The sequence below is a fragment of the Pteronotus mesoamericanus genome, unplaced genomic scaffold, assembly GCF_021234165.1.
Source record: "Pteronotus mesoamericanus isolate MK-2021 breed Mesoamerican mustached bat unplaced genomic scaffold, CSHL_Meso_final contig_502, whole genome shotgun sequence".
Lineage (NCBI taxonomy): Eukaryota > Metazoa > Chordata > Mammalia > Chiroptera > Mormoopidae > Pteronotus > Pteronotus mesoamericanus.
This window is the reverse complement of record NW_026555187.1, coordinates 383,517-409,872: the sequence shown is the minus strand read 5'-3', so window position 1 is coordinate 409,872 and position 26,356 is coordinate 383,517. Positions and strand designations below refer to the sequence as shown.

The 26,356-nt window shown below is 58.4% G+C and overlaps 1 protein-coding gene across 2 annotated transcripts; it reads left to right on the top strand.

Moving 5' to 3' along the window:
- Positions 1–1,286: 1,286 nt before the first annotated feature.
- WIZ (WIZ zinc finger) lies at positions 1,287–26,356 on the top strand. Of its 2 annotated transcripts, XM_054578831.1 has the most exons (13): positions 1,287–1,408; positions 2,725–2,988; positions 7,855–7,927; positions 9,528–11,656; positions 12,679–13,002; positions 16,935–17,105; positions 18,021–18,524; positions 19,555–19,950; positions 20,544–21,092; positions 22,074–22,601; positions 22,798–23,217; positions 23,517–23,712; positions 24,712–26,356. In XM_054578831.1, exons 2-13 carry the CDS (start codon positions 2,784–2,786, stop codon positions 24,866–24,868), a joined length of 5,652 nt encoding a protein of 1,883 aa, XP_054434806.1. In that variant the 5' UTR covers positions 1,287–1,408; positions 2,725–2,783; the 3' UTR covers positions 24,869–26,356. The 2 variants fall into 2 exon arrangements, with proteins under 2 accessions (XP_054434806.1, XP_054434807.1); XM_054578832.1 differs by lacking the exons at positions 1,287–1,408; positions 2,725–2,988; positions 7,855–7,927; positions 9,528–11,656; positions 12,679–13,002 and adding an exon at positions 15,350–15,619.

Sequence of the window (26,356 nt, the reverse complement as noted above, 5' to 3'; positions counted from 1 at the left end):
TTAGCATTTGCTAGTTGTTTGCACTGGTAGGTGAATAGTTAAGTAGGTGGTTAGCTTGGATGGGTACCTCTGCCTAGAAAAAGCCCGTATCATACTAGGAAATAAATATTTGAATTAATTGAGTATGCGGTTATCTATGTTGTATGAACATTTGTTAAAGTGTTCTGAGACTCTTGAGCTGGCAGTGGGGAAACTAATGAATTAGACAGGACACCTGTCCTCCGGGAATTTACACTCTAGTAGAAGAGGAGAACAAGCAAATACACAATTGATGGATGGATGTTTGGGTAGGCGGGTGAAAGGTTCTGTGTAGGGAAGGGTGGCGTTGAATGGATAGTTATTCACTTGGGTGGTGGATAGATGGACAGGTAGATGAGACATGGATGGGTGAGTTGAATGGATGTTCAGATGGGAGGATGGGTGTGAGGATTTGGGAGGGTGGTTAGCTGGCTAATAGGATCAGACGTTGGTCGAGTGGTAGATGGAGGAGTAGGTAGATGAGAGGCAGATGGGTGGTTTGAGTGGGTCTTTGGATGGATGGATGGGTAGGTGTTGGAGAGGTAGATGGATAGGTGGTTAGATGATTGGATGGAGAGATCAGTTGTGTGGATGAATGGGTGGCTGGATGGTTGGACATGTGGGTGGGTGGTGGCTGGGAGAAGGCAACAGGCCTATTATGTGTGTAATGGGCTCAAATACCGGAGGTTGTGTGGAAAAGGGGAGCTTAGCGGTGGGAACCTAGGGCAGGCTCTAGGGGCATGAAGGTGCTGAAGTCCAGTGTGGATAATGAGGAAGGAGGGAGTGAGCTTGTAGTTGGAAGATAGCTGATTGGGTACTGAGGGCTAAGGAGTGACTGGGTGGAGTCCTCATCTTCAATGATCTGAGTGACCCGTAGGGGAAGTTCTCTGCCCCCTTCCCACTCTTCTAGTGCTAGTAGCGAGCATAGCATGGGAAGAACCAGTGGGGTGATGAGGGGCCACTGGGGGCAAGAGGACAAGAGTGTTGTCATGGTAATAGAGCCTCTCCCTGGACTCCCAGGCCGCTGAACCCTTTAAGGGTGACCGGCCTGGCCACTCCCAACATGGCGCGCGCGCGCTGACCGCTCCCCGTCCGGGGGCGCCGCTAGGGCGCGGGGGCGGAGAGGAGGGGGGCGGGGGGGCTTCCCGGACCTCCCCATCATGGCGGCGCGGCGGGGCTGTCGCGCTTAGGTCACGGCGGCGCGCCGGGGGGGCGGGGCGGCGGGGGGAGCGATTTAAAGGGACAATGTCCCCCGAGCGGTGGAGGCAGCGGCGGCTGCGGAGGCCGCGGCACCGGCACCGGTAGCGGCAGCAGCGGTAGCGGCAGCGACTGCCGCACCAAAGAGGGGAGCTCCGAGCCCCGGTGCCCGGCCGGCGGCGCCGCCTCCCCGGTGAGGCCCGGTCTGGCCTGGGGAGCCCGCGGGCGGGGCGGAGTCGACGCGGGGAGGGGGAGGCCCGGCCGGGCCGGGCCAGGCGGGACCCCCCGGGGCGGGGGGCGGGGGCGGGGCCTGCAGGGGCGGGGCCTGGCGGGGGCGGGGCCGCACAGGTGGGGGGAGGAGCGGGGGTCTTGGGGCAGGTGTCCCCCCCCACCTCCGCGCGTCCCGCGGGGTCTCCCGCCCCGAGATGCACGGGCGGAGGGCGCAGCTCCTGGACCTTGGTCCCCCGAGGGGTGTGCTGGCGCGGCGCCACTCCCACCCCTGCTACTCCCGGGGGGCGTACAGGCAGGAGCCCCCTTCCTCACGCTGCCAAAGTGCTCCGAAGTTGCGATCCCACCGGTTCCCCGCCGGCATTGCCCACCCGGTGGGCACCCGCAGGTGCTTCCTTCAGGCCTGGGCAGGGACCCCAGCCACGACTGCCAGTCCTCGGACGGGCCCCCTGGGAGTCCCCAGGCCCCCAGGGCAGAGCCTGCAGCCAGGCCTGGAGCCCCGGCCCCGCCCCGGTTGCCTGGGCTCGGCCTCCCCACCATCTCCCCAGGGAGGGCGCCTCATTCCTGCCCTTCACTTTCCGCCGTTACCTTGAAGGTATTTATAGGTGTAGAGGACAGCCCCCACCCTCACGGCCTCCTCAGGGTCCTCATTTCTGGACCAGGAGCCCCATCCGTCCCTATTGCCTACAGACTAGAGAGATCTTGGGAGGGTCGAATGGAGGAACCCAGGCTATGTGTGCATGAGGGGTAATATGGGGGGAAAGCGAAGGTGTTAATCTGGGGTCACTTGAGGCTGTTGTGAGGGTGAAAGTATTAATGCTGGAGAACCCTAAGATTGGGGGTGGGGAGGTGGGAATGTGGGAAAGTGCAGGGGTAATCATGGGAGGGACTTTAGACAGGGTCTAAAATCAGAGCGTCGAAGTGGCTGATGTGCATGCCAAGGCACGGGCATAGGGTATACATGTGCATGGAAGTGAGGGCACAATTGGGCGAGTGCAAAAGGGAGGCTTCTGCAAAAAGTGATAAGATTAATGCTGGAAGAAAACAGGTGGCTGAGTGTGCATGTGTGAAAATGGGCAAACTGAGGCAGCACAGGATCTGTGTAAAGAGGTGTTCTTTGTACACCTTTATAGGGCCCCAGCACCATTTATTTAGCTCACCTGGCTGGGAGGTAAACTGAGGCACTGGGCTGCAAGGGTGAGGACTAGGGCTTCAAGGAAGGAGAAACTGAGGCAGAGTCCCTTTCCTACCTCCCCTAAGCACCTGTCTCTCTGCCCCCAGACCTACAATGCCTCGCTGAGCCAGCCCGGCAGCTCAGTGGAGCCAAGCAGAAAGCATCCATGGATGGACCCCTGGCAGGCGGCCTGGCTGCCCCAGATCGTCCTCGGGGCCCTGAGAGACTGCCAGGCCCAGCACCAAGGGAGGACATCGAAGGTGGAGCTGAGGCTGCTGAGGGGGATGGTGGCATTTTCCGGTCCACCCATTACCTGCCTGTCACCAAGGAGGGCCCTCGAGACATTCTGGACGGCAGAGGTGGCATTTCTGGTAAGAGAGTGGGTCCTGTGGCCCTGGGGGAACATCCAGCCTGGTTCCCAAGACTCAGATAGGGCCAGTTCACCCAGCCCATCAAGGGCTGAGTCGTAGATTCTGCTTGGGTCCAGAGCCTTCTCTTTGCACTCTGCTTAGTTTTCCATTTTACAGTAGTTAAAATAGAGGCCCTGCAAGCCAATGACCTGACCAAGGCCCCACAGTGGGTGGCACGGAGCTGGGACTTGAACTCAGATCTGCCTCGCTCCCTCCTTTGAACACACTAACTGGGTTTAGGTGCCCGGCTTAGAGCCTTAAGCTCCCTGCCCCAAGCCCACTTGTTCCCCAGTGTTACCCTGCCTCAGCAGTCCATCCTGTCTTGGTGAGTCCTCCCCCTGAGCCATGAGCCAAAACAGCTTGTGCCCTCTAGTGGCTGGGGAAGAGATTGAGTAGTCAGGGATGCCGGCCACCCCTTTGTGCCTCAGTTTACCCAGCAAAAGGAGATTTCACACTGTCCACACCTCAAAATTTGTTATTCATTAAATTCTCAGCACTTACTAAATGCCAGTCTTTGTTCAAGGCTGGGAATACAGCCATAAACAAAAGAGGCACAAGTCCCTGCCCTCAGGGGCTTAACATTTCAGCAAGGGAGATAGATAGTAAGCATCCAAATAAATTAGGGCAGGTGGTGACAGATGCTGTTGAAGGTATTCTACCAAGCCCGCACCTGGGGGACCTGAGAAGGCCTTTCTGAAGGGGTGGAATTCGAGTGGAGCATGGAATGAATGGTGGGAAGGCAAAGCCGGGTGGAGGAGATGGCCAGTGCAAAGGCCCTGTGGTGAGGAAGAGCATGGTACAGCTGGAGGGTGGTGGGGGCAACACAGGCTGATGCACCAGACATATCTCTCTTCATCTCCTTGGCATTAAGGCCTTGGTTTCTAGGAATCTACAAGCACCCTGTTTGAGGGCGGGGCGGGGGGGAAGCCGTGTCCTACATGCCAAACCCTTTACGTGATCGTCTCATGTCATTCTCAAAAGAACCCTGCAGCCTTTGTTATTATCTTGTGTTAGAGATGGGGAAACAGGCCCTGAGGGTTTAAGTTGCCCGAAGTCTTAAAGCTAGTCAGTAACCTGGCTTGACAGCCCTCATTCTTAACCACCACACTCCATCAAAGCATCCTTAACCTGCCCCCTGTTCACCCTAGCAATGCTCATCATGCTCAGATATGTACAGAGCACTTTCTTGGGCTGGGCATTGGGGCACAGCCTGCGACCAAGCACATACACCATCCCTACCCCCATGGGCCCTGCCACCTGGAATCGGACCAGCCACCAGGGGTTATGATACAGTCACTGGGGCTGCAATGGGGAAAGCCCAACCTCGCCCAGCTTGGAAGGCATCCGGGAGTCAAGGATGAGGAACAGTGAGTTAGGCAGCAGGCTCCATATATACAATGGCATGAAGGTGACTGGTGGCACCTGAAGGTGTTACGCAGGAAGATGACAGGGTGAGACCTGGGGGGTATCAGAGCTCAGGGGACCTTAGGAATCAGCTCTTCTGAATCCTAAGTAACAAGGGGTGAGAGAGGCAGGACCCTGTCCCAGGACACACTGTCCCCACAACTTCCCTACAGAGCGGACCCATAGACCCAGGACTATGGAAGCCCCAGGGAACAGGCTCTAGGGTTCCAGGGCCTGGTTCTTGGGAGTTGGGTACTTCTTCTCTAACTGGCAGGAGCCCCAAGTGAGTGGGTGGGTAGGTGTCTTCTGAGCACCCCCCAGCAAATCAACCAGGGTCCAGTGCATGTGCCTGGGGAGGAGGGGAATATGGCTGCTGAGGGGAGCCAGGCCCACCCTTAGTGGTGTCTCTGAGCAAATGAGGCATGGGGTGGGGATGGCTTGAAGTGGAGTCTCGGCCTGGAGGTTGGAAAAGGGCCTGGGCTTCGGACATGGCGTTCCCCTTATCCCTTGCCGCCCTCTCGGCCTGCGCCACCTCCCTTCCCTGGCACGGGCACCTGCCCTAGGAGTCTTGTGATGTCTATAAATAGGAATTTTCTTGGGCTGCTGTTCCATCCTGAAGCCTGGGCCCTCCGTCAGCCCCGCCGAGCCCTCGGTATCCCCGAAGGGCACCCCTGGAATGGCTACCTCCAGGCTTCTCTGTCTGGACATGGATGTGTCCATGCCTCCTCTGTCTTCTCGTATGACTCTTGGCCGGCAGCCACCCACCAGTGTTTGCTCTCTCTGATTGGCCTCCCAGGAGCAGCCAAGGTTTGGGGGGCTAAGACGGTCCACACGGATTAAAGAAGAGTTTGGTGCGTGCTGGCTTTGGGATCAGGGGGTCGAGGCGAACAACGCATCTGCCCTTGTGGAGCTTCAGGTTGGAGAGGAAATCAGAGCATGGAGTGAGCAGGCACCTGAGGCTCTAGGGCCAGCCTCCAGCTTCCAACCTGGGACTTCTCGGAGCCATCCCCGACCCTCTGGGCTCTCCTACCTCTTTCTTTCCCCACTTCCGCTGCCTCTGTGGATGGAACATTTATTGTGATCTCCTTGGCACCAGTCGCCTGCCACGTGAGACTTGGTCAGTGGCTATTCCCACTATACAGAGGGGGAAACTGAGGCTTGGAATGGGAAAGGCATGCCTTTCCTGTCGCCGCTGGGTCTTAAACTAGGATCTGTCTGACTCCAAAATCTAGTTTTTTGGCCACTCTGCCATGCTGCCTGGTTTGGGGTTCAAGCTGCTCACAGACACTCCTCTTGAATTCCCTCATTTTTCAAACCTCCCGGGGACCCCAGAAAGCGGGAGGCCATGAGAGCCCCTTGGCATGGCCATTGCTTAGGCTTGTGTCCTGTACACCTCATCTGACCCACAGGGACTTCCGAATCCCTGCCGGCTGGGTGAGCTCCTGGCCCCCAGGTGTCTCGGATATGGGGCTCTGCTTGGCCTGCTTCCTTCAAAGTCACTGCCACTAAAAATAGGAGCCTCACTGGAGCTGCTCAAAGAGGCCAAGGGGGCCCCCTGGCTCGTGGCATTCTTAGACAATGGCAATCACAGAATCATCAGATCTGGGATGCCCGGAAACTCAGGAGCCTGAGGTCCCAGAATCTCAGAAGCAGGACGCCTGGATCCTGAGACTTGGGGCTGTGCTGGGGCCCGTTGCCGGTGAACTGGTCACCCCATCCTGAGAAGCTCACACCTCTGCTGCTGTGGTCTTGCTCCCATGGCTGGCCCAGGCCTGGTTTTCCCAACCATCACACCCTCTCCGACACGGCACCCACCCCATCCTCCTGCCCGGACACTGGCCCTGGCATCCAAACATACCCCTGGCCTGGCTCTGCCCCCTACCTGTCTACTCCAGGGGTTCTCAAACGAGGGGCAATTCTGTCCCCAGGGGACACTGTGGCCATATCTGGAGACATTTTTGATTGTCGTAACTGCAAGGGTGCGGGCAAGGATTATTGGCATCTAATGGGTAGAGACCAGGGACACTGTTCACCATCTTACAAGGCACAGGGCAGCCGCCACCGAAGAATAATTAGCCCCAAATGTCAGTAGCACCAAGAGTGTTAAACGGCTCTGGACAATGAATTTCTATACCTCCCTCAGCCTCCACACCTTCCTGAGGCCACACAACAGTCACAGCCTTTCTTTCGGGCTCAGCAGAACGACCCTCAGGCAGTGATCAGGGCTTCCTGACCTTTCTACCCATTCCCGCCCTTACTTTTGATTTTTTGGCTCCTGACAGTCAGCTCTCACTGTCCTGGGCAAAATTGACAGCAGGGGATTGGAAAAGAATGAGCCCCAGCACTAGTCCTCTTTCTGGCCCTTCTTCAAATTGATACTAATCCAGCAATTGCATCTGTCGGGCTCTGGACAGGGTACAAGTTCCCCAGCCTGTTAACCTTGGCCCGGGCCATTGGTGAGAGCCCCAATTGGCACACTTGCCTTGTCAGGCAGGGGTGGCGGGCAGAGGCGGCACAGGCCAGGATCCCTGTGGTCGCTCCTGGTATTGGCTCCACAGGCGGATAATGGAGAGTTGGCTTTATCTGTGTGAGGGGTCCCAGGAGGAGATTTGGCTCTAGGATGTAGGCCTGGAAGGTATCTGGAAGGCAGGGATGGAACCTCCCCAGCTCAGGCCAGAGGGCTCCTCACTCATCTGGCCAGTATTGTTCGAGCACCTGTTGGGTGCCAGACGCTGGGCACTGCAGTGAATGAGGCTGAAAAGGTCCCCCTGCCTGCGGAGGGTGCTTACATGCTAGCAAGGGACCATGCGAGCGAGGCGTGCAGTCGTCCACAGAAGGAACTAGGCAGTTCAGACAGTGCTAAGAAAGGAATGAAATAGGCGATAAGAGAGAAAATCATAGACGCTCACTTTAGCAGGTGGCTAGGGAAGGGCTCTTTGGGGCAGAGGGGAGAGCCATTGCAAAGACCCTATGGGCAGAGTTAGGTGGGCTGGAGCAGCAGGGGTGGAGTGAGTGAGAGGCCAAGAGAGGGAGGCGAGGCTAGAGAGACCCGCAGAGGTCTGACCTTGCAGGCCCTCACGGGCCCTCATAGGTGATGGTTGGGGTCTGGCTTTTATCATAGGTATGAGGAGCCAGGTGAGGTTACCAGTGTGTAACTTTAAAAAATCACCCTGGCTGCCCAGTAGGGACAAAGAAAGGATGGTTGAAGGCAGCAAGCCCCTGGTGTCCCCCAGGAGAGCTAAGGGGACTCCTCCAAGGAAACCCCTTTCAAGGCTCAGGAATGCAGAGGCCAAAGGCCTCTCAGGGCAGAGGGTTGGGGAGCCAGGCCCTCGCAAAGTGCCCGGTAGGGCTCCCCGAGCTGGGGTACGAAGGGCCCCGGCCAGGGGGACACCAGCCCCTCAGGGTCTCCCCTCTCTGTTGCAGACGGGCAGCCCCATCCTGGCCTCAGCGAAGCCCTCCCCCGTGCCACCTCCGCCACCCATCGGATCAGCAGCTGGTGAGTGCCATGCTGGCCCTGACCTCAGGGAGGGCAAGGGGACAAGCAGGCTGTGCCCAGGCCTGAGAAAAGCCCAAGGAGTGAGAAGGGGACCAGAGGGAATCAGGAGGCCAGGCAGGAGGAGGTGGCTCCCAACAGGCAAGCCCCTGGGCATGTGCAGTGGGTTGGGGGAGGACTGGGATGAACACAGACGGTCAACTCTCATTATCCCTGCCCGGAGCAGAGCCAGAGGGCTAGGAACCTGGAGGTTGGATCCTTGGAGTCCTGTCTCTGCCAGGTGACCCTATAATGGTGCCAGGCCTCTCTGAGACTCAGTTTCCTCATCTGTAAAGTCCCTAAGACGCATCTCATGAACTTGTCTTGAGGATCCAAGGGGTGTTGAATAGGAACAGGAATCAACAGCGATGCTGACAGCGGTGACCCTTTAGTAAAAGGCTTGGCGGGTGCCAATATGTAATGATAGTCATATCAGGATTACTAATAGCTCCCTGTTATTGAGCGCTTGCTCTGTGCGGGGCTCTTGGCACAGGTTTACCCCACTGAATTGTTTCCACAGCCCTGGGGGAGTGGTCTTGTTAGTATCATGTCACTGATGGAGCTTCAAGAGGTGACTCTGTGACTTCTGGCCCCCCTCTTGGTCTGGCTGGCAGCCCCTTGTGGAGGCAGGATCTTGAAAATGGAGGGAGATGGATCTTGAACAGTCATAGTGAGAACCCACATTAGCCATGGGCTGACCAGGAGCCAGGCTTCGGGCCAAGTGAAACATTTCCCCAGCACTGAGTTGTACCGTTTTCACCCTACACTTCATGTGGTCAAAGTCCCTGTTGAAGGGCTGTGGTTGGAATTGTTTAAAAAATCACCCATCATGTGTTAAGTTTTCTTCAATTATGGATATGAGAGAGCTCCTTAGATGTTGCATAAGGGCATGGAAGCTCCTGGTTCTTGGGACTTGTCCCGTTTTTAGGATTGGAAAACTGAGGCTTAGGGAGGTGGCCTCACCTTTCTCTTCCCCCAAAGGAGGTCAGGATCACTGGGGCCAAAGGCTTAGTGGGAGCTTTGCACCTGTCTTGACTCGGATCTTCCAAGGGAGGACACGTGGTGAGGAGGGACTGGCAGGGGGAGCTATGTCCCTGGAGCTGTGTATGCCACAGAATTTCAGAAAATTTGCTGGAAAAGTGAAACCAAATAAACTAAGTCTCCCCAGTTCAGGAGGACTAGTACGAAAGCAGCCTGGAGCATGGGTCAAAGCCTTGGGCCTTCCCCGGGGACAGATGAGAGTTGACTGTGCCAACAGACTGGGGGACATATCCTGTGGTCCCAGTGTGGTCTCCACACACTCCCCTATAACGCCGAGGCTAGGCTATATGCACAGGTACATTTTCGGGGCTGAATCTGGCTTTTGGCCCAACAGCTCTAGAAGGGTCCACATGTACTCCCCACCTCCCCATCCTCACACCCATATTCCCAACCAGTCTGAGGTTGCCCTTGGGCTGGGTCTCTGGGGCCTATCTCAGACTGCTTGGGAGGACCACTTTCCCCTGCTCAGTGAAGGGAAACTGAGGCCCATGGCTAACCTGTCCCCATTGGCACTTCCTTGCAGCTGCTGGGATGGAGGCAGCCTGGACTTCCGGCCGGGCTCCCCACCACCCCATCTCCTGGGCCACTTCCCTGGCCTCCCTGATGGCCCAGGGCCCTGGGAGCATCCCCTGGTCCAGGAAGCCGGGGAGGGCATCCCATCTGAGCAGAGGTTCGAGGACTCGGTCATTGTAAGAACCGTGAAGCCCCATGCTGAGCTCGAGGGCTCTAGAAGGTTCTTGTACCACCAGGGTGAACCGAAGCTCTTGGAGAAGCCCCACCAGGGCCACCCAAGGTTCAACTGGCTCCAAGACACAGATGAACAGTCCCCACCCCAGGATGCAGGGCTGCCCCTGGACCTGCCACCTCCACCACCACCTCTCACCTCCTTCAGGACGGTGCTGGTGCCTGTAGAAGACACCACGAAGACCTTGGATGTAGCGGTGGTGGGCACCAGAGAGCACTTGACGGATCTGGAGGGTCTGGCCCAGCCAACTGCGGAGTGGTGCCTGCCTAGGTCAGCCACAGCAGTGGCCACTCAGACCTGGATGGTGAACTCCGAGGCATCTGTGGAGCGACTGCAGCCGCTGCTGCCCCCAGTCCGGACCAGTCCCTACATGTGCGAGCTGATGCAGGAGGTGGCTGAGGGGGTGGCCAGCCCGGATGAGGACGAGGACGAGGACCCAGCTGTGTTCCCATGTGTGGAGTGCAGCATCTACTTCAAGCAGAAGGAGCACCTTCTGGAGCACATGAGCCAGCACCGCCGAGCCCCAGGCCAGGAGCCCCCGGCTAACTTGGCCCCGCTAACCTGCGGTGAATGTGGCTGGGCCTTTGCTGACCCCCGTGCCCTGGAGCAGCACCGGCAACAGCACCAGGCCTCCAGGGAGAAGATCCTTGAAGAGATACAGAAGCTGAAGCACATTCCAAGCGATGAGGGCCGTGAGGCACGGCTGCAGTGCCCCAAGTGTGTCTTTGGCACCAGCTCCTCCAAAGCCTTTGTGCAGCATGCCAAGCTGCACGTGCGTGAGTCTCCAGGCCAGGCTGCCAAGGAGCCCTTCGGGGGCAGCAGTCCAGGTCCTGACGCCACAACCCTCAGCTATCAGCCCTATGGAGCCTCCTCAAGCCTCACTGCTTGCGTTTTCTGTGGCTTCCCAGCGCCCAGCGAGAGCCTGCTCAGGGAGCATGTGAGGCTTGTGCACGCCCGTCCCCACTGGGAGGAGGATGGCGAGGCTTTCGAGGAGGACCCAGCCAGTCAGCCTGGCACCAGCCAGGGTGCATACGCCCGCTTCCCGGAAGCTGCTGACGACTACTTTGGCAACGCTGAGCCGGTTTTGGCCCCCATGTGGCGGGAGAACCCTGCTGGATACGACCCCAGCCTGGCCTTTGGCCCAGGCTGCCAGCAGCTGAGCGCAAGGGATTTCCCATTGTCAAAGCCGCTACCGCACAGCATAGTCCAGAGGCCCCTGAGAAGGCCAGCCTTTCCCTCACCACTAACACCTTCCCTCTACTCCTTACAGCCCAGTAAAAGCAAAAACACTGTCCATCTGCAGGGGCTCCCAGCCCAACTGGGGGACCAGAGGCACCCCTGGAGTGAAGAGGAGGAGGAGGACATACAACTGGCCTCAGAAATGGACTTTTTCCCTGAAAACGGGGTCTTTCCACCACTAGCCATCCCTGGCCTCATCCCAGAGCCAGCGCTGGAGCTGAAGCGGACTTTCCGAGAAGCCCTGCAGGCAGCCAAGGCCTCACCGGCACAGCAGCAGCAGCTCCTTGGGATGGTGCCAGTTGTGCTGGTGGCCAAGCTGAGGTCCCAGGTCCTGGCTGCGGCAGCCAGGGGCCCCCCAAGGCTGCAGCCCGAGGAGCTGGGGCTGGGGGGCACCCACCCCTTGGACTTTCTGCTCCTGGATGCACCGCTGGGTGGACCTCTGGGGCTGGATGCGATCCTGGATGGGGACTCGGCAGTGGCGCTGAAGCATGAGGAGCGGAAGTGCCCCTACTGCCCTGATCGCTTCCACAATGGCATCGGCCTGGCCAACCATGTGCGGGGCCACCTAAACCGTGTGGGCGTCAGCTACAATGTGAGGCATTTCATCTCCGCTGAGGAGGTGAAGGCCATCGAGCGCAGGTTCTCCTTCCAGAAGAAGAAGAAAAAAGGTAGGGGGGCTTCGCTCCAGCACTCACCTCCTTCCGAGGCCCCCAAGACACACAGCTGGGCAGCTGAGTCTGAACCAACCAACCCTCACTCTAAATCCTCCCATAGTGCCAAGCTGGGTGAAGTTGGGGCCTCCCCTCTGGGAAGACCTGGGAGCCGCAGCAAAGGCAGCCACCTCAGTGGAGGTGTGGGGATACCCCGATGCCCTGGCCCTTCCAACAGCTGAAGGAAGGAGTATAGGCAGAGGAGTCAGCCCCAGGCAGGGGATTTCATTGGTGTCTTCATTCAACAAATATTTACTGAGCGAGGTCCCCTCTGTTCTGGGCATTGGGGCCGCAGCAGTGAATGAAACAGCAGTCCCTGCTCTCCTGGATTTCGCAGCCCAGTCACAGCAGTGGTGGGACCCTGGCTGGCTTCAGAACCCCCGGGGCTGCCTGTGAGGTATGCAGAGTTCCAGGCACCAAGGTTCTGATTCCAGGGGTCTTTCTCCAACATGAGTGCCCTGGGTGGTTCTGATGCTGGCAGACGTGGAGGCCACTCTGGGAGATGCTGGTATGGTGTTTGAGGGTGTGTGTTTGCACGTGCGCTGCGGGTGGGGGACATGGGTGGACAGCCACAAAACCAGGCAGTGATGCGATGGTGAGTGACCAGGGCTGTGTTGGGGGAAGAAGCTCCGGGAACGTGAGCTCTAGACACGAGAAGGTCTTCATTGGTCACTCACCCAAATGATTGCGAATCCACCACTGGAGAAGTGTTTGAAGGTGGGGTCCCTGATGCTTTGACCTGTTGAGTTGGGGGCATCTTGGGGGTCAGGAGAGAAGGCTTCTTGGAGTTGTGGGGAGACTTAGGACCTGACTCAAGCAGGAGCATGATGGGCAAAGGGGAAGGGAGGCGCCCAAATGAGGAACAGCACCAGATGTGTGACCCTCAGAGGGTGAGCAGTCCCGGGAAGGGGAGGGCTGGGGCTGGGGAGTCACCCACCCCTTTCCCTCTCAGGCAGTCCATGTCCGCTCTCTCTCCGCAGTGGCTAACTTCGACCCTGGCACCTTCAGCCTGATGCGCTGTGACTTCTGCGGGGCCGGCTTCGACACGAGGGCTGGCCTCTCCAGCCACGCCCGGGCCCACCTGCGTGACTTTGGCATCACTAACTGGGAGCTCACCGTCTCTCCCATCAACATTCTACAGGAGCTCCTGGCCACCTCGGCCACCGAGAGGCCTCCCAGCCCTCTTGGCCGTGAGCCCGGGGGGATGCCTGCTGGCTATCTGACCTCCCGCAGGCCTCGATTACCTCTCACAGTGCCCTTTCCGCCCACCTGGGCTGAGGACCCGGGGCCAGCCTACGGAGATGGTAAGGGGAGAGAAGGTGGGCAGGTGTGGAGCCCTGACCCTTCCCAGGAGCCGAGGGATGAAGGGATGGGAGGGGGCAGCCACTTCTCTTTCTTCAAAGTTACTCTACAAAGTACATTGACAACGGTCCTCACAACCACCCTGTCACTTACAGGTCACTTCTGTTTTACTCGGGCTGGCCCAGGACTCCTCCTAGATCCAGTTCCACCCTGCCTTGCCTGACAATGATTTTAACATATGCTTACTGGACTCTTACTAGGAGCCAGATACTGTTCTAAGCACTTTACAAACATGAACTTATGTACATCCTTCTAACAACCCTGTAGGGGTGGTAGGATGAGCCCCATTTTACAGATTGGGAAACTGAGTCACAGAGCTTAATTAACTTGCCCAAGGTCACACAGCCAGACATGGTGGAGCTGGGATTTGAAACCCCAGACAGGTCAAGCTCCTCATCCTTGCTCTTAATGACATCATCTATCTGGAGCAGTGCCATTTAGTAGAACTTTCTGAGATGATGGAAAAGTGTGCTGTCCTGCAAAGTCACCACTGATCACATATAGCTATTGAGCATTTGAAATGTGCAGGGTTAGTCCAATTCTATTGGACAGTATGGATCTAGAATCTACACTCTAGATTTTCAATGGTGCCTAATTTGTCCAGCAGTAGTGATAATTTAGTGCTTGCTGTATACTAAGGTTTCATCTCGTGTATGCCACAAAGCAATTTCATGTGGATAGGATTGTTGTGTTCCTGTTTAATGGATAAGGAAACTGGGTCATGCTTTGCCATGGCCACAAATTAGTAGAACTAGACTTCTGAACGTCGTGTTCAGTGGTCTCTCTAGTGAGAAGGCTTGGAAAACGCAGAAGTAATATTCTGGCGAAGGGGCCTGGGGCTGGACACCGTGGCGGGACCCAGCCTTGCAAAGCCTGACATTGTGGAAGCCTTTATTGAACCTCAAGGAAGAGAACTTGGCAGTGAGGAGTAGGTGGGTTTTGGGGAATGGAGAAGGTACCTGAACAGGGTGGGGTTGGGGGGTTATCCAGGGGCTGCTTGGAGCTGAGGCTTCCTTGTTTCTTCTGTCTGGAGCTTCCAGGGGCCTGCCTTGATCTGTATTCTGGGATAGTCTGGTCCCATCTGCAAGCCCCCTTAGCAGTAAAGGGCATTTGAGGGTCTGCAAAGGGGAGGGAAGGGCTATCAAAGCCCCCTTTCCTCCTTGGACCAAGAGGTGACTGAGGCATAGAGAGAAGGTAGTGGCAGGTTGAGGCCACATTTTGGGGTAGAGGCAAGGTGGGGACACAACCTCAGGCTTCTTGACTCACTGGAGACTGCCCCCTGGGCATACAGCTTACACACCTGGGTAGGTTTGTGCTGTCTCAGGCGTGGCTTGGAGGCACAGCTGGCAGATCGTAGGCTCTAGCCCTGTGACCAAATGTCAGGCTCACACCCCTTGCACACCCTGCAGCCAGGCTGAGCTCCGGCTAAGCTGTTTCCACCAGAAGAGTGATGTGCCAGCTTCCTAGTTAGTGCTGAGGGAACCTGCCAACCATAAGTGCAGGAAAGCAGCCCAGCACTGCCCTGGCCTTGTCCTTGTGAGGGGTAGCCATGATCAGTCTTTCAGTGGGTGGAGGTTGGGGGCAGTGGGCGTTTAAGGAATGGTTGAGGAGATCCTGGGAACCTTGTGTTGAGAAAGGATGCCCAAGATTAGGGTTAGGTTTGGGCACTACCTCTGCATAGCTGTCCTTAAAAGCTCCTACCCCTCCCTAAGTGGGCCTTAGGGGGCGGGTGCTAAGTTGGAGGCGGGGCAACGGTCGTATTCTGGCCCCACCCAGCTGTCAAGGAACAGCTGGGGACAATCGGTTTGGTTTCAGAGAGAAAGGGGTTTTGCCTAAAATGTGGTGCCGGCCGTGTGGGTAGTTTTGTGGAATTGCAGGGCAGTGCGGTCGGGATGTTGGAGGAGTCCTCGTGGTTGGGAATCAGGGATCTTCCAGGATCCCGGACTCGGATGAGAAACTTCAGGGAAGGGAATGGAGCAGGATCCCAGTACAGGTCCTAGGTCCGTTCGTCGAGCTCTGGGTCCCTCGCGGCTGTTAAGGCAGATGCGTGTGGCCGGGGGATTCCCATCTAGCCTTAGGGCTGTCCGGGCGGGGGCGGCCGTTGGCGGCCTCCTGGAGCACGGCTTGTGTGCACCCGCGAGCCGTTGCCTGCAGGGCCGGGACGAGCGTTTCGCTCGCGGCGCTCGGCGTTCGACTGGCCGTCTTGAGCTCCCACCGAGGGGCGGGGCGAGGCGGAGCGGTTTCGGGGGCGGCGCTCGGCGCTCGGCTGCTCCCGCCTGGGGCGGCCGCCCGCGTGCGCCGGAGCCAAGATGGCCGCCTCCACCGCCCAGTGCCGAGTGACAAAAGCGGAGAGCAAGGCGGCGGCGGGGCCGCGCGCGGGGAGCGTCCGGGAGCGCGCGCCCGCGGGGGCTCTGCCGCCCGGTCCCCCGAGCCCGGGCCCCGCGGCCCTCCCCGCGCCGCTGCCGCCGCCGACCCCACCCCCGCCGCCGCCGCCGCCACCGCCGCGGGACGGGCCCAAGGCCGAGTCGGAGCCGGGGCCCGGGCCTGTGCCCGCGCCGGGTAAGAGCCCGAGCCGGAAAGGGTTAGGGGAGGGCGAAGTCGGCGTCCCGTCCGCCCCTTGTTGCCCCCAACGCCCACCGTCCGGTCTCCGGGACTGCCCCTCCCCCCAGGACCTCCAGTCGCGCGGGTCCCGGGCCTCCCGTCGCCGCTCGCAGGGCTCCAGGCTTCAGAAACACTCCACCGCCACCCCGTGGGACCCTCGCCCGATCTGACAGAGTCCTGGGAGAGTCCCTCGCCAGAGTTCTGATCCCTCCCGCGTGGAAATCAACTCTAAGTCACTTCAGTCCTGACACAGCCCCTGTTCCATCTGACAGACGCACCCACTTCACTTCAGCCAGAGACTTTGACAAAGTTCTCGGTGTCCCGGCCCCACTGGTCCCCTCTGCCTGCGTTCTACTTGCTTCTGTAGGACTCAGCTGAGCAGGGGACCCGCCAACTCCGTTTTATAGCACTGAGTGCCTCTAAGGCACCATCTGACACATGGGTTCTTCCTGCTCAGAGCCCTGTCCATGCTCTGAGCACTAAACCTGGAGCTCAACAGGCCTCTCAGGCCCCTTTCTCTAACAAACTAGACTATGAAAATGCACCTTTGACACCCTGTCCTCATGCACATCTAGTCCAGGGACACTTACTGACCTGACAGATGATGCTTCACAAACTTCATACATAAGTTCTGTGGTTCGCATCCTGTCTCCAGTCATCTCATTCTCACTTTACCCCATTTGGGGCTCAGCCTGAGATAAGTAGGGCAGCCCAAGGTCCCCCTGTTGTTTTTGCAGCTCCAGCCCCAGCTGTCTTGCCTGGTTGGATATTCCCCACAAGCCCCTTGGAACCTCCTCCCTGCCCTTGACTACCCACCTCTGCACTGCCTCTCTGTCTCTGACCCTGGTCTTTTCTTACCTGGTCTTTTCTTACCGAATTCCCATTCTGACCATCCCCCACCTGCCCCTCAGATGAACAGATACTCCCCTCCACAAGTTCCGCCCAGAGAAAGATGTTTTCTGAGATCTTCCATGGTAGGAGTCTCGGCTCAGATTAGCACTGCGTCCCTGACTTGTCTGTGTTCAGTGACTGGGGTGGAAGCTGTTCCCAGCCTCTGCTGTCGGTGGGCGCCCTTGACATCCCTGCATTATACTGGCTCTGGGTGTTATGGATGGAGCCTCAACTTCCCCGGGGAGTGCTGCCTTCAAGAGTGAGAACAGGCACCAAGGATGAGGGAGAAGGCTCTCCCACTGCCATGTCCCTGCTCTCAGTCCTTACGGAGGTAGATAGCCCATGCCTTGCCTGGGCTGAGCCTGTCTTCCCAACCTCACAGGCCTGGGTTCTGAGGAAAACACCATGGTGGCCATGGACTTGGGCTCCCCCTCGCTCCCCAAGAAGAGCCTGCCTGTTCCCGGGCCCCTGGAGCAGGTAGCCAATCGGCTGAGCAGCAAAGTGGCTGCAGAGGTTCCTCATGGCAGCAAGCAAGAGCTGCCAGACCTCAAGGGTGAGTGGCCCAGGTGGCAGGGCGGGTTGCTGGTCAGGCTGGTCACACTCACAGGGAACTCTTGGGCCTGGGGGTTAATGTGGGGCCCCAGGTTGGCCACAGCTTTCTCTTCATCACCCCAAGACGGCAAGGAGACATCAGTTGTCTTCTTTTTTGAGCTGCTTCAGCCCTGGGCATGCATGGCCTTGAGCTTCAGCCTCACTGGGTGAGCGAGGGGTCTCCGGAGAAGCAGTGGACATGGTTAACAAAGGCTCACACTGAGACCCAGTTCATTGGCTTACTTTGACCCTTGTTAGCTGTGCAGTCTTCCTCACGACATTGCCCTGTCTGTGCGTTGATTCTCAGGTCATTGAGTAGTGACAACACTGTGCTGGATGCCAGGGATGAGAGAGATGTAAAACAGACCTGGCCCTTGTCCTTGGGGTCATGGGGAGCAGGGAGACAAAGAAACAGAAGACAGGCAGGGATAAGGGCTCTGCAGAAGAGGGTGCAGGGCACTACAGGGACCGTGGCTGGAGTCTCCAGCCCAGTGTTTGGGGCATGAGTTGAGTGGCATAGAGTGGCCAGGACTTAGCTTTGTGGAAGGTGTGGCTGGCAGGTCAGCGGCTGTGTGAAAACCTGTTGCCAGGACATTGGTACATTGGAGATCTGAAAGGCAGTCCACCGGCTGGACCATAGTAGGGATCTGTCTTCTGCTCTGTGCCCTTGGGTACAACTCTTCCACTCTCTGAGACTCAGATTCCTTATTTGCAAACTGGACAGGCCAATTCCTGTTTCATTATGGTCATGGGGGCTCGACCATAGCAAAACCCTTGGCAGGAGCCTGGGTGAGCGGGGTCCTGGGGGAAGAGAAGTGGGAGAACAGGGCCTGTGGGGCTCACAACTGGCTCTCCTGGCCTCTGTCTTGCCCTCCAGCCCAGAGCCTGACCACCTGCGAGGTCTGCGGTGCCTGCTTTGAGACACGCAAGGGCCTGTCCAGCCACGCGCGCTCCCACCTGCGGCAGCTAGGTGTGGCCGAGTCCGAGAGCAGCGGTGCCCCCATTGACCTCCTCTACGAGCTCGTGAAGCAGAAGGGCCTGCCCGACACGCCCCTCGGGCTGCCCCCGGGCCTGACTAAGAAGTCCAGCTCGCCGAAGGAGGTGGTCGCTGGGGCCCCCCGACAGAGCCTGCTCACCCTGGCCAAGCCCCTGGATGCCCCTGCTGTCAACAAGGCCATCAAGTCGCCTCCTGGCTTCTCGGCCAAGGGCCTGGCTCACCCGCCCAGCTCCCCACTCCTCAAGAAGGCACCACTGGCCCTGGCAGGCTCCCCTACCCCCAAGAATCCTGAGGACAAGAGCCCCCAGCTGTCCCTGAGCCCCCGGTCGGCCTCCCCAAAGGCACAGTGGCCTCAGTCTGAGGACGAGGGGCCCCTGAACCTCAGTGAGTGTGGGTCCTGGGAGCCAAGGGAGGTGCCAGCACTGGGAGGGTGGGGGCCTCAGGTTGGGCTATGGGGCCAGGGTAGGGACAATGGAGGCTGCGGCTCCTGTGTCCCTGGGTCAGCTGGGCCAGAGTGTTGGTTACAGTGCTGCGTCTCCCGTTGTGCTGGCTGCGCTGCATAATATCACCTGTCTCCCACTTTACTTTGCTGTTCTTTCCTTGGAGGCTTGGTTGTGGCTGCTGAGCCACCCAAGGTCATCCTTGCCACTTAGCGGCAGCTTTTGGCCTTATCTGGGCCTGAGGGTTGGGGCAGTGAAGGGAACCAGCGTTCCCGTGGGGCATCTTAGGTCCTGCAGGTAGACAGGGGTCTGCCTGACAGGAGGTCCTGTGGTTGGCCCTGTCTTCACATGCTCTTGGCTGTCAGTTCTGTGCAGAAGCATGTCTGACTGTACCGGTACCAGTATGCCTGTGGGCTTGGCTAGACAGGGCATGGGAAGAAATCACCTCAGACTCCATGAGCAAGTTTAACCTGGGCAGCCCTTAGAAAGTCAGGCCTTCCCACACATTAGAACCTAGGGATGAGCATCCCAGTTGGCACCTCAGGTTCCAGTGAAGCTATTTCCATGGCCTGCTGTGCTTCCAAGAGCAGGGCCCCAAGCAGATGTTCCCTCTGCTGCATGATACTGGGCAGCCAGGAAGGGCCCTGCTTTGTACCTGCCACTTACCCTGCATAGCACCCACAGCTGGGGTCCCAGGGAAGAAGGCCTGGGAGCATCAGATTAGACCACTGGAATTGGGCTACTGCCTCTCTACCCCCCATCCTTGAGCTCCCCACACTCACCTTTATGCCAAAGAGCGAGACAGGTAGCAGGACTTCCCACTTCCCAGAACCTCTTAAAAATCAATCTGCGGCACAAGTCTCAGACCCCAGATGGCCTGAACAGCCAAGAATCATACCAGGCCCTCCTGCCTCAGTCCCCCAGGGCCGGCCAAGGTGGCGGCCGTGAACCCCCCCTGTGTTTTGTCTCCGCAGCTTTAGATAGTGACGGGGGCAGAGAGCTGGACTGCCAGCTGTGCGGTGCCTGGTTTGAGACCCGCAAGGGCCTGTCCAGCCACGCCCGTGCCCACCTGCGCCACCTGGGCGTCAGCGACCCGGACGCCAAGGGATCCCCCATAGACGTACTCCACGGGCTCATCAGGAGGGTCGGCGTCCAGAATCGCCTCCCACCCGGGCGCGGCGTGCTGGCCCAGCTGGGGCGGCCTCCTGCCTCCACAGCCCTCTCCTTGCTCCCCCCCCCACCGCCGGCCAAGAAGGCCAAGCTGAAGGCTGCGGGTATGGCCAGCCCCTGGGGGAAGCAGGACCTCTCGGCCGCCGCAGCCGCCGGCATTTTCTGGGCCTCTGATGTGGAGCCGTCTCCTCTCAACCTCTGTAGGTTCTCGCTTCAGCTGCCCCCTCCTCCCTGCGGGCCCTGGAGCCCCTCCCGGGGGGGTCGCAGCCCCCTCCCTACTCCCTCCCTGCTGGGGCAGGGAGTGGACAGGGGCCCTTGGCAGTGGGCTGGTTCTGCCCAGAGATCTTGTTGGCAGTCGGCTCTTAGGCCCTCCCTCTTGGCCTTTGACCTCCATGACTGTGACCTTCCCTGAGAATGAAGGCCAAGGGTTGGGTGCTGCCTGTTGGTGTGAAAAGTGCCCATGGTTTTCCCTGGTCCGGATGGCACGTGGCATTTACACTGCCACTTCCTGTTCTCCTGTCCCAGTCATTGTTGGGACCCGCAGAGCTGTGGAATCTTGGTTCCGTCCTTCTCCGCCAGGACCAAGGGCCTATGGCCCTCTGGAGCTACCCCTCGCTCCTGCTGGGTGTCTGGCCCCCACCCCAATCCTCAGTTCCCTGATCTGCACCTGCCCTTCACCACCACCCCAGCCTGTGGGCGTGCTGCTGCCCATGCCCAGCTAACCAGGAGACCTGCAGGTGACAATGCTGACGGTGCCCATGGTGCTAACTGCCCCTTTCTCCTCCTGCTGCAGCCTCAGGCCCGGAACCAGCTCGTGACATTCGCTGTGAATTCTGCGGCGAGTTCTTCGAGAACCGAAAGGGTCTGTCCAGCCACGCACGCTCTCACCTGCGGCAGATGGGCGTGACTGAGTGGTATGTCAACGGCTCACCCATTGATACACTACGGGAGATCCTCAAAAGACGGACCCAGTCCCGGCCCGGCGGACCCCCCAACCCACCGGGACACAGCCCAAAAGCGCTGGCCAAGGTGGTGAGCAGTGGAGGTCCTGGCAGCTCACTGGAAGCCCGCAGCCCTGCAGACCTTCACCTCTCGCCACTGGCCAAGAAGTTGCCGCCACCTCCAGGCAGCCCCCTGGGCCATTCACCAACTGCCTCTCCTCCCACGGCCCGAAAGATGTTCTCAGGCCTGGCCACCGCCTCCCTGACCAAGAAACTGAAGCCTGAACAAATGCGTGTGGAGATCAAGCGTGAGATGCTGCCGGGGGCCCTTCATGGGGAGCTGCACCCGTCTGAGGGTCCCTGGGTGGCACCACGGGAAGATATGGCCCCCTTGAACCTGTGTAAGTGTGACCCTGGGGCAAGGCACGGAGAACAGGTCAGGTTGGGGGTTACCTCCGCCTCCCCCTCGGGATAGCCAGAGGCCGCACGGTTGAAATGGAAGGGAAGATACACAGGTCCAGAGGACTAGAGGCTAGCTGTACAGTCCTGCTACACTGACCCTTAACTGAGTTGCTTCTTAGTTTTCCTTCATCCATTCAGCGATGGCAGAAAGATTCTATTTCTTATGTCATTTTCAATCAGTTGATTAGTGGTTACCAACCATATTCCTAGAGAAAAAGATTGCAGGGATCAATTTGTGATGTCTGCCATGGGCAGGAGTAGAGACCCACCAGAAGTCAGGGTCTAAACTGTCTTTCTGACATTTGTGGTCACTAAGTGCTTGACATTTGGAGTCAGGGTCAAGTTAGGGTCTCAGCTGCCCCACAGTCTAGCAATATATGATCTTAGTCACATTTCCTCTTTTGGAAGATGGATATCATGATCCCCACTCTGATTTTCCGAATTAGTGTAAAACACTTAGTGTGGTGCCAGGTGAAAAAAACTCTGTGTATGCAGTAGTTGAAATGTCCCTGTCACACACTTCCCTCTTGCACTGTCAGGCTGGCTGAGCTCTTACTGCATGCGCAGCAGGTGAGGGTGGCCCAGCCCTAGGCTTTAGCCCTCATGTGATTTCACGCTGCTTGGTGCCATGTGCTCTGAACTGCTCCCACTTTAGGACATCCTAGTAACACTGGGAGGTGAAGTTTATCTATTTTGTGGAGGAGGAAAGCCCAGCATCAAGGGAGCGCTTGCTCCTTAACACATCACCATGTCACAGGGAGTCATTGGGAAACCAGCTAGACTTTGAGGTGACAGAACAAGCAGGACTAGATGGGCCCCTGGAGGCAGATGGGGCAGGACAGTTAACACTAGTCTCCGGCCTGGAGGCTTCCTGCCAGTAGCCATCTCGCTATTTTCCCCTCTTCCCCGACCCTTTGCAGCATCTCGGGCAGAGCCGGTGCGTGACATCCGCTGCGAATTCTGCGGTGAGTTCTTTGAGAACCGCAAGGGTCTGTCCAGCCATGCGCGCTCCCATCTGCGACAGATGGGTGTGACTGAGTGGTCTGTCAATGGCTCACCCATCGACACACTTCGGGAGATCCTTAAGAAGAAGTCCAAGCTGTGCCTCATCAAGAAGGAGCCCCCGGCTGGAGACCTGGCCCCTGCCTTGGCTGAGGATGGGTCCCCCACAGCAGCTCCTGGGCCCGTGCAGCCTCTCCTGCCACTGGTGCCCATGGCTGGCCGGCCGGGCAAACCAGGAGCTGGGCTGGCTCAGGTACCCCGCGAGCTCAGCCTGGCACCCATCACCGGTGCCAAGCCCTCAGCCACTAGCTACCTGGGTTCAGTGGCAGCCAAGCGGCCCCTGCAGGAGGACCGCCTCCTCTCTGCAGAGGTCAAGGCCAAGACCTACATCCAGACTGAACTGCCCTTCAAGGCAAAGACCCTCCACGAGAAGACCTCCCACTCCTGTAAGCAGTGGGTGGCAGGGTCTCGGGAGGGCATCTGCCGGGGCCTGCAGGGCCGGGCACTGCCTCATGCATGCCCACCCCCAGCAGGGGTCAAGGCCCCAGTGGGAGGCGGGACTGGCTCCCGACCTGGGCAGCAACTTCTGGGTACCCTTGCTCCCTTGGGACTGGGGCTCAGCAGCGCCCCCTCTGCCTGCAGCCACCGAGGCCTGCTGTGAGCTGTGTGGCCTTTACTTCGAAAACCGCAAGGCCCTGGCCAGCCACGCTCGGGCACACCTGCGGCAGTTCGGCGTGACTGAGTGGTGTGTGAACGGCTCACCCATCGAGACACTGAGCGAGTGGATCAAGCACCGGCCCCAGAAGGTGGGCGCCTACCGCAGCTACATCCAGGGTGGCCGCCCCTTCACCAAGAAGTTCCGCAGCGCTGGCCACGGCCGAGAGGGTGACAAGCGGCCGCCCCTGGGGCTGGCACCTGGGGGCCTGTCCATGGTGGGCCGCAGTGCTGGGGGTGAGCCAGGGCCAGAGGCTGGCCGGGCAGCCGACAGTGGTGAGCGGCCCTTGGCAGCCAGCCCACCGGGCACTGTGAAAGCTGAGGAGCACCAGCGGCAGAACATCAACAGTGAGTGTTGGGGATAGAGGGTCATGAGGGCAATGGACACCAGCAGGGTCCACTCACTGCCCCCTCCCTGCTGGGTTTTCTGCTGCGCATCTTCCCTGGAGTCACTTTCTCAGTCGCTCAGCCATTCACTTATCCATCCACCATCCCATCTGTCACCAGGGCCAGGCAGCATCCAGGCACCAGCTGTCCTGGCTTACAAATCCTCACAGTAATTGCCCATTGCTTGCTAAAGGCAGGAACCTCCCCAGGGGCCTTGCCCTCCAGCTTACCTCCTATCCCTCTCCCCTCTCCCACCTCAGAATTTGAACGCAGACAAGCCCGCCCTCCAGATACCTCTGCGGCCAGGGGGGGCGATGAGGCCAACGACCTGCAGCAGAAGCTGGAGGAGGTGCGGCAACCCCCACCCCGGGTCCGGCCAGTCCCTTCCCTGGTGCCCCGTCCCCCCCAGACGTCACTGGTTAAGTTCGTCGGCAATATCTATACCCTCAAGTGCAGGTATGAGTCTCCTGGGAGAGGGAGGGAAGGAGGGAGGCTACCTGCCTGGGACTTGGACACTCAGAGCCTCTGAACAGGACAGGGGCTGCTCAGGGTTGGGAGAGGGAGCCTCAACAATGCCCTGGAGTGGACTAGGCCCAGGCTAAGGGCTCCTCACAGACAAAGACCCCTCAGAGCATTAGGCTGTGACCCTGAGCTTTGTCGCCAGGGAGACCTTGGCAAAGGACTTCCTGCTCCATGCCTCAGTGTTCCCACCTATTCAAAGGGGTTGATAGCAGACCCATCTGATTGATTTGTTAGGAGAATTAAAAGAGTTGAATGTTTACAAAGCAGTCAAACTATACCTAGAATACAGCTCTCAACACGTGTCTGCCTGATTAAGAAAAAAAAAATTGTCTTAGTTGATTTTTACCAAAGTCTAGGTGAACATCAGAGGCCAGAAAACTGGGAGTCTGGGATGTAAGAGGGCCCCCTCAGGCCACACAGGCCATCAGAAGTAGGATTTGAACCCACATCCTTGCAGCCATGCATGTGCTTGGGTTTGGGGCCCCTGTGCTCTGAGACCTCCCTTAGGGCCATGAAGACTGGAAGCTGGTGAGTTGGGTGCATAAGCAGGGTGGGTGCTTGTTAGTGCCTGACCCTCCTTTTCCCAGCTTCATCCTTCTGTCCTGGAACCTGGCAGGGCAGAGTCTGCTTCTCTGCTCTCTCCAGTCAGAGCGCATGCCTACAGTCAGATGGTAGAGGTGCTTGGGAAGCCAGATGGCCTGTACCCAGCACCTGAGCCAGCAGACTGCCCTGAACATAGAGATGGGGACTTCAGGGAACTCACCGATACCCTGTGATGGGTAGAGATAGCTGTCCACCTGGAAGCATCTGGCTTCTGGGCTCCCCTCAAATCCTGGGCTCACTCTGTCCGCACTGAGCAGCAGCAAGTTTGCTGGACACTCAGGATGTAGCCAGGGCACTGGCCACTCCTCCCTTTCTCTGTCTCCCATGCAGGTTCTGTGAGGTGGAATTCCAGGGACCTCTCTCCATCCAGGAGGAGTGGGTGCGGCACTTACAGCGGCACATCCTGGAGATGAATTTCTCCAAAACGGATCCCCAGCCCGAGGAACCCCAGGCCCCGCCAGCACAGACAGCAGCAGAGGCACCCTAACACAAAAGCATTCCAGATCTCTCTCGTGCCACCTCTGTCTCCTCCTCCCCCTCCTCCTTCTTTCTTTTCCGTTCCCAAAGGAGCAAGCCAAAACCTCAAACCGGCACCCTTAGGGGCCGGGCACACTACAGCCGGGGCGCCCCTCCCCTAGTTCAAGGACTCTGGGGCCAAACCCAGGGCGTCTTCCTTCAGGCCACACCCACCCAATCCAGCCAGGGCAGCGGCCAGGTCCCTGGTGGCAGGTGATCTGGTCACAGGAGAAAGGCCAGTGCTCCCCCAATGTCTAGCAGTGGGCGGGGCTCTGTTTGCCATCTGTGGCCATTTGCAAAGACCCCAAAGACCCCCGTCCTTGTTCCTTCTTGCCCCGTGAATATCCTCTCACACGCACGCATGTACGCACGCACCTCGTGAGGCCCGGGATCTGCCCCAGCCCCCCAGTTCCCGAGTCAAACGACCACGTCATGCCAAGGTGCTTGCTCAGGGGAAGGCACACTCCCTCTGTGGGCCCACCGGGGCCTGGGAGTCCCCACTGAGCCCACAATGCCACGGAAATCCTCCCCCCACCCCCTCCACCCAGAGTGGCCTTCCCAGCTGGGAAGAGTCCAGAGCTGACAGCTGCCTCCTGCCATGTCCAGGCCCCCTAGAGCCTCTGGGGCTCCGGGCCCTGGAGGGGGTGGGGTGGGATTCTCCTCCCCCACTCCCATTCCCCTCCTTCTTTTCACTGTTCCTTTCTATGTATAGCTCCCTAGAACCTTCACTTTTTTAAAAACGCGTTTTGTGTAGAGAATAAGGAACGTGGATCTTTTTATTTTGCAATCCTGGGCCAGCTAGAAACCGGGAGCTGATCGATCTTTTAACTTTTTTCAGTGGCCACATTTTGGTTATCGATGTACCTAGAAGTATGTAAATTAGATTAAATTTCTCTTCTGGAAACACCCTGGGGCAGGCGGCCAGTGTGTCTTTTTCTGTTGAGTGGACAGGCTGGCATCAGCTGGCACCTGGTGCTGAGATCAAGCCACCTCCACCCAGAGCCCTTGGAGACCCTGGGTTTTCCCATTGGCCGCCAAGCCACCCAGACCCAGCTGGGGATGAGTTCAAGTTTCCGGCTTGTTGGCCCTCCGTGGCACGGCCAGTGCGGGTGGTGAAACGGCTCCTATGTGCAGAGGAGAGGAAACAAGGCTCTGAGCAGCTGGTCCAGGAAGGGAGCCAGGATGGAGAAGTAATGGAGTCCCAAGGGCTTTCTCTAGGAGACAGGAGCTGACCAGTGGGGGTGTGGGGACACTCTGGGTGAGGGAGGCGTGCACAGCTGCCAGGAGCCCTTAGAGAGCTGGGGCTGGCCTCCTGTCAAGACACACGACCTACCAGAAAACACGTGCACCCTGAACCCCAGTAACGAGAAAGGAAGCTGCTGGGTCCTCTGTAATATTATTTATTTTCTCACTCTGCAAATGTTTATTGAACATCTCTGAGATTTTAAGAGATTTTGTT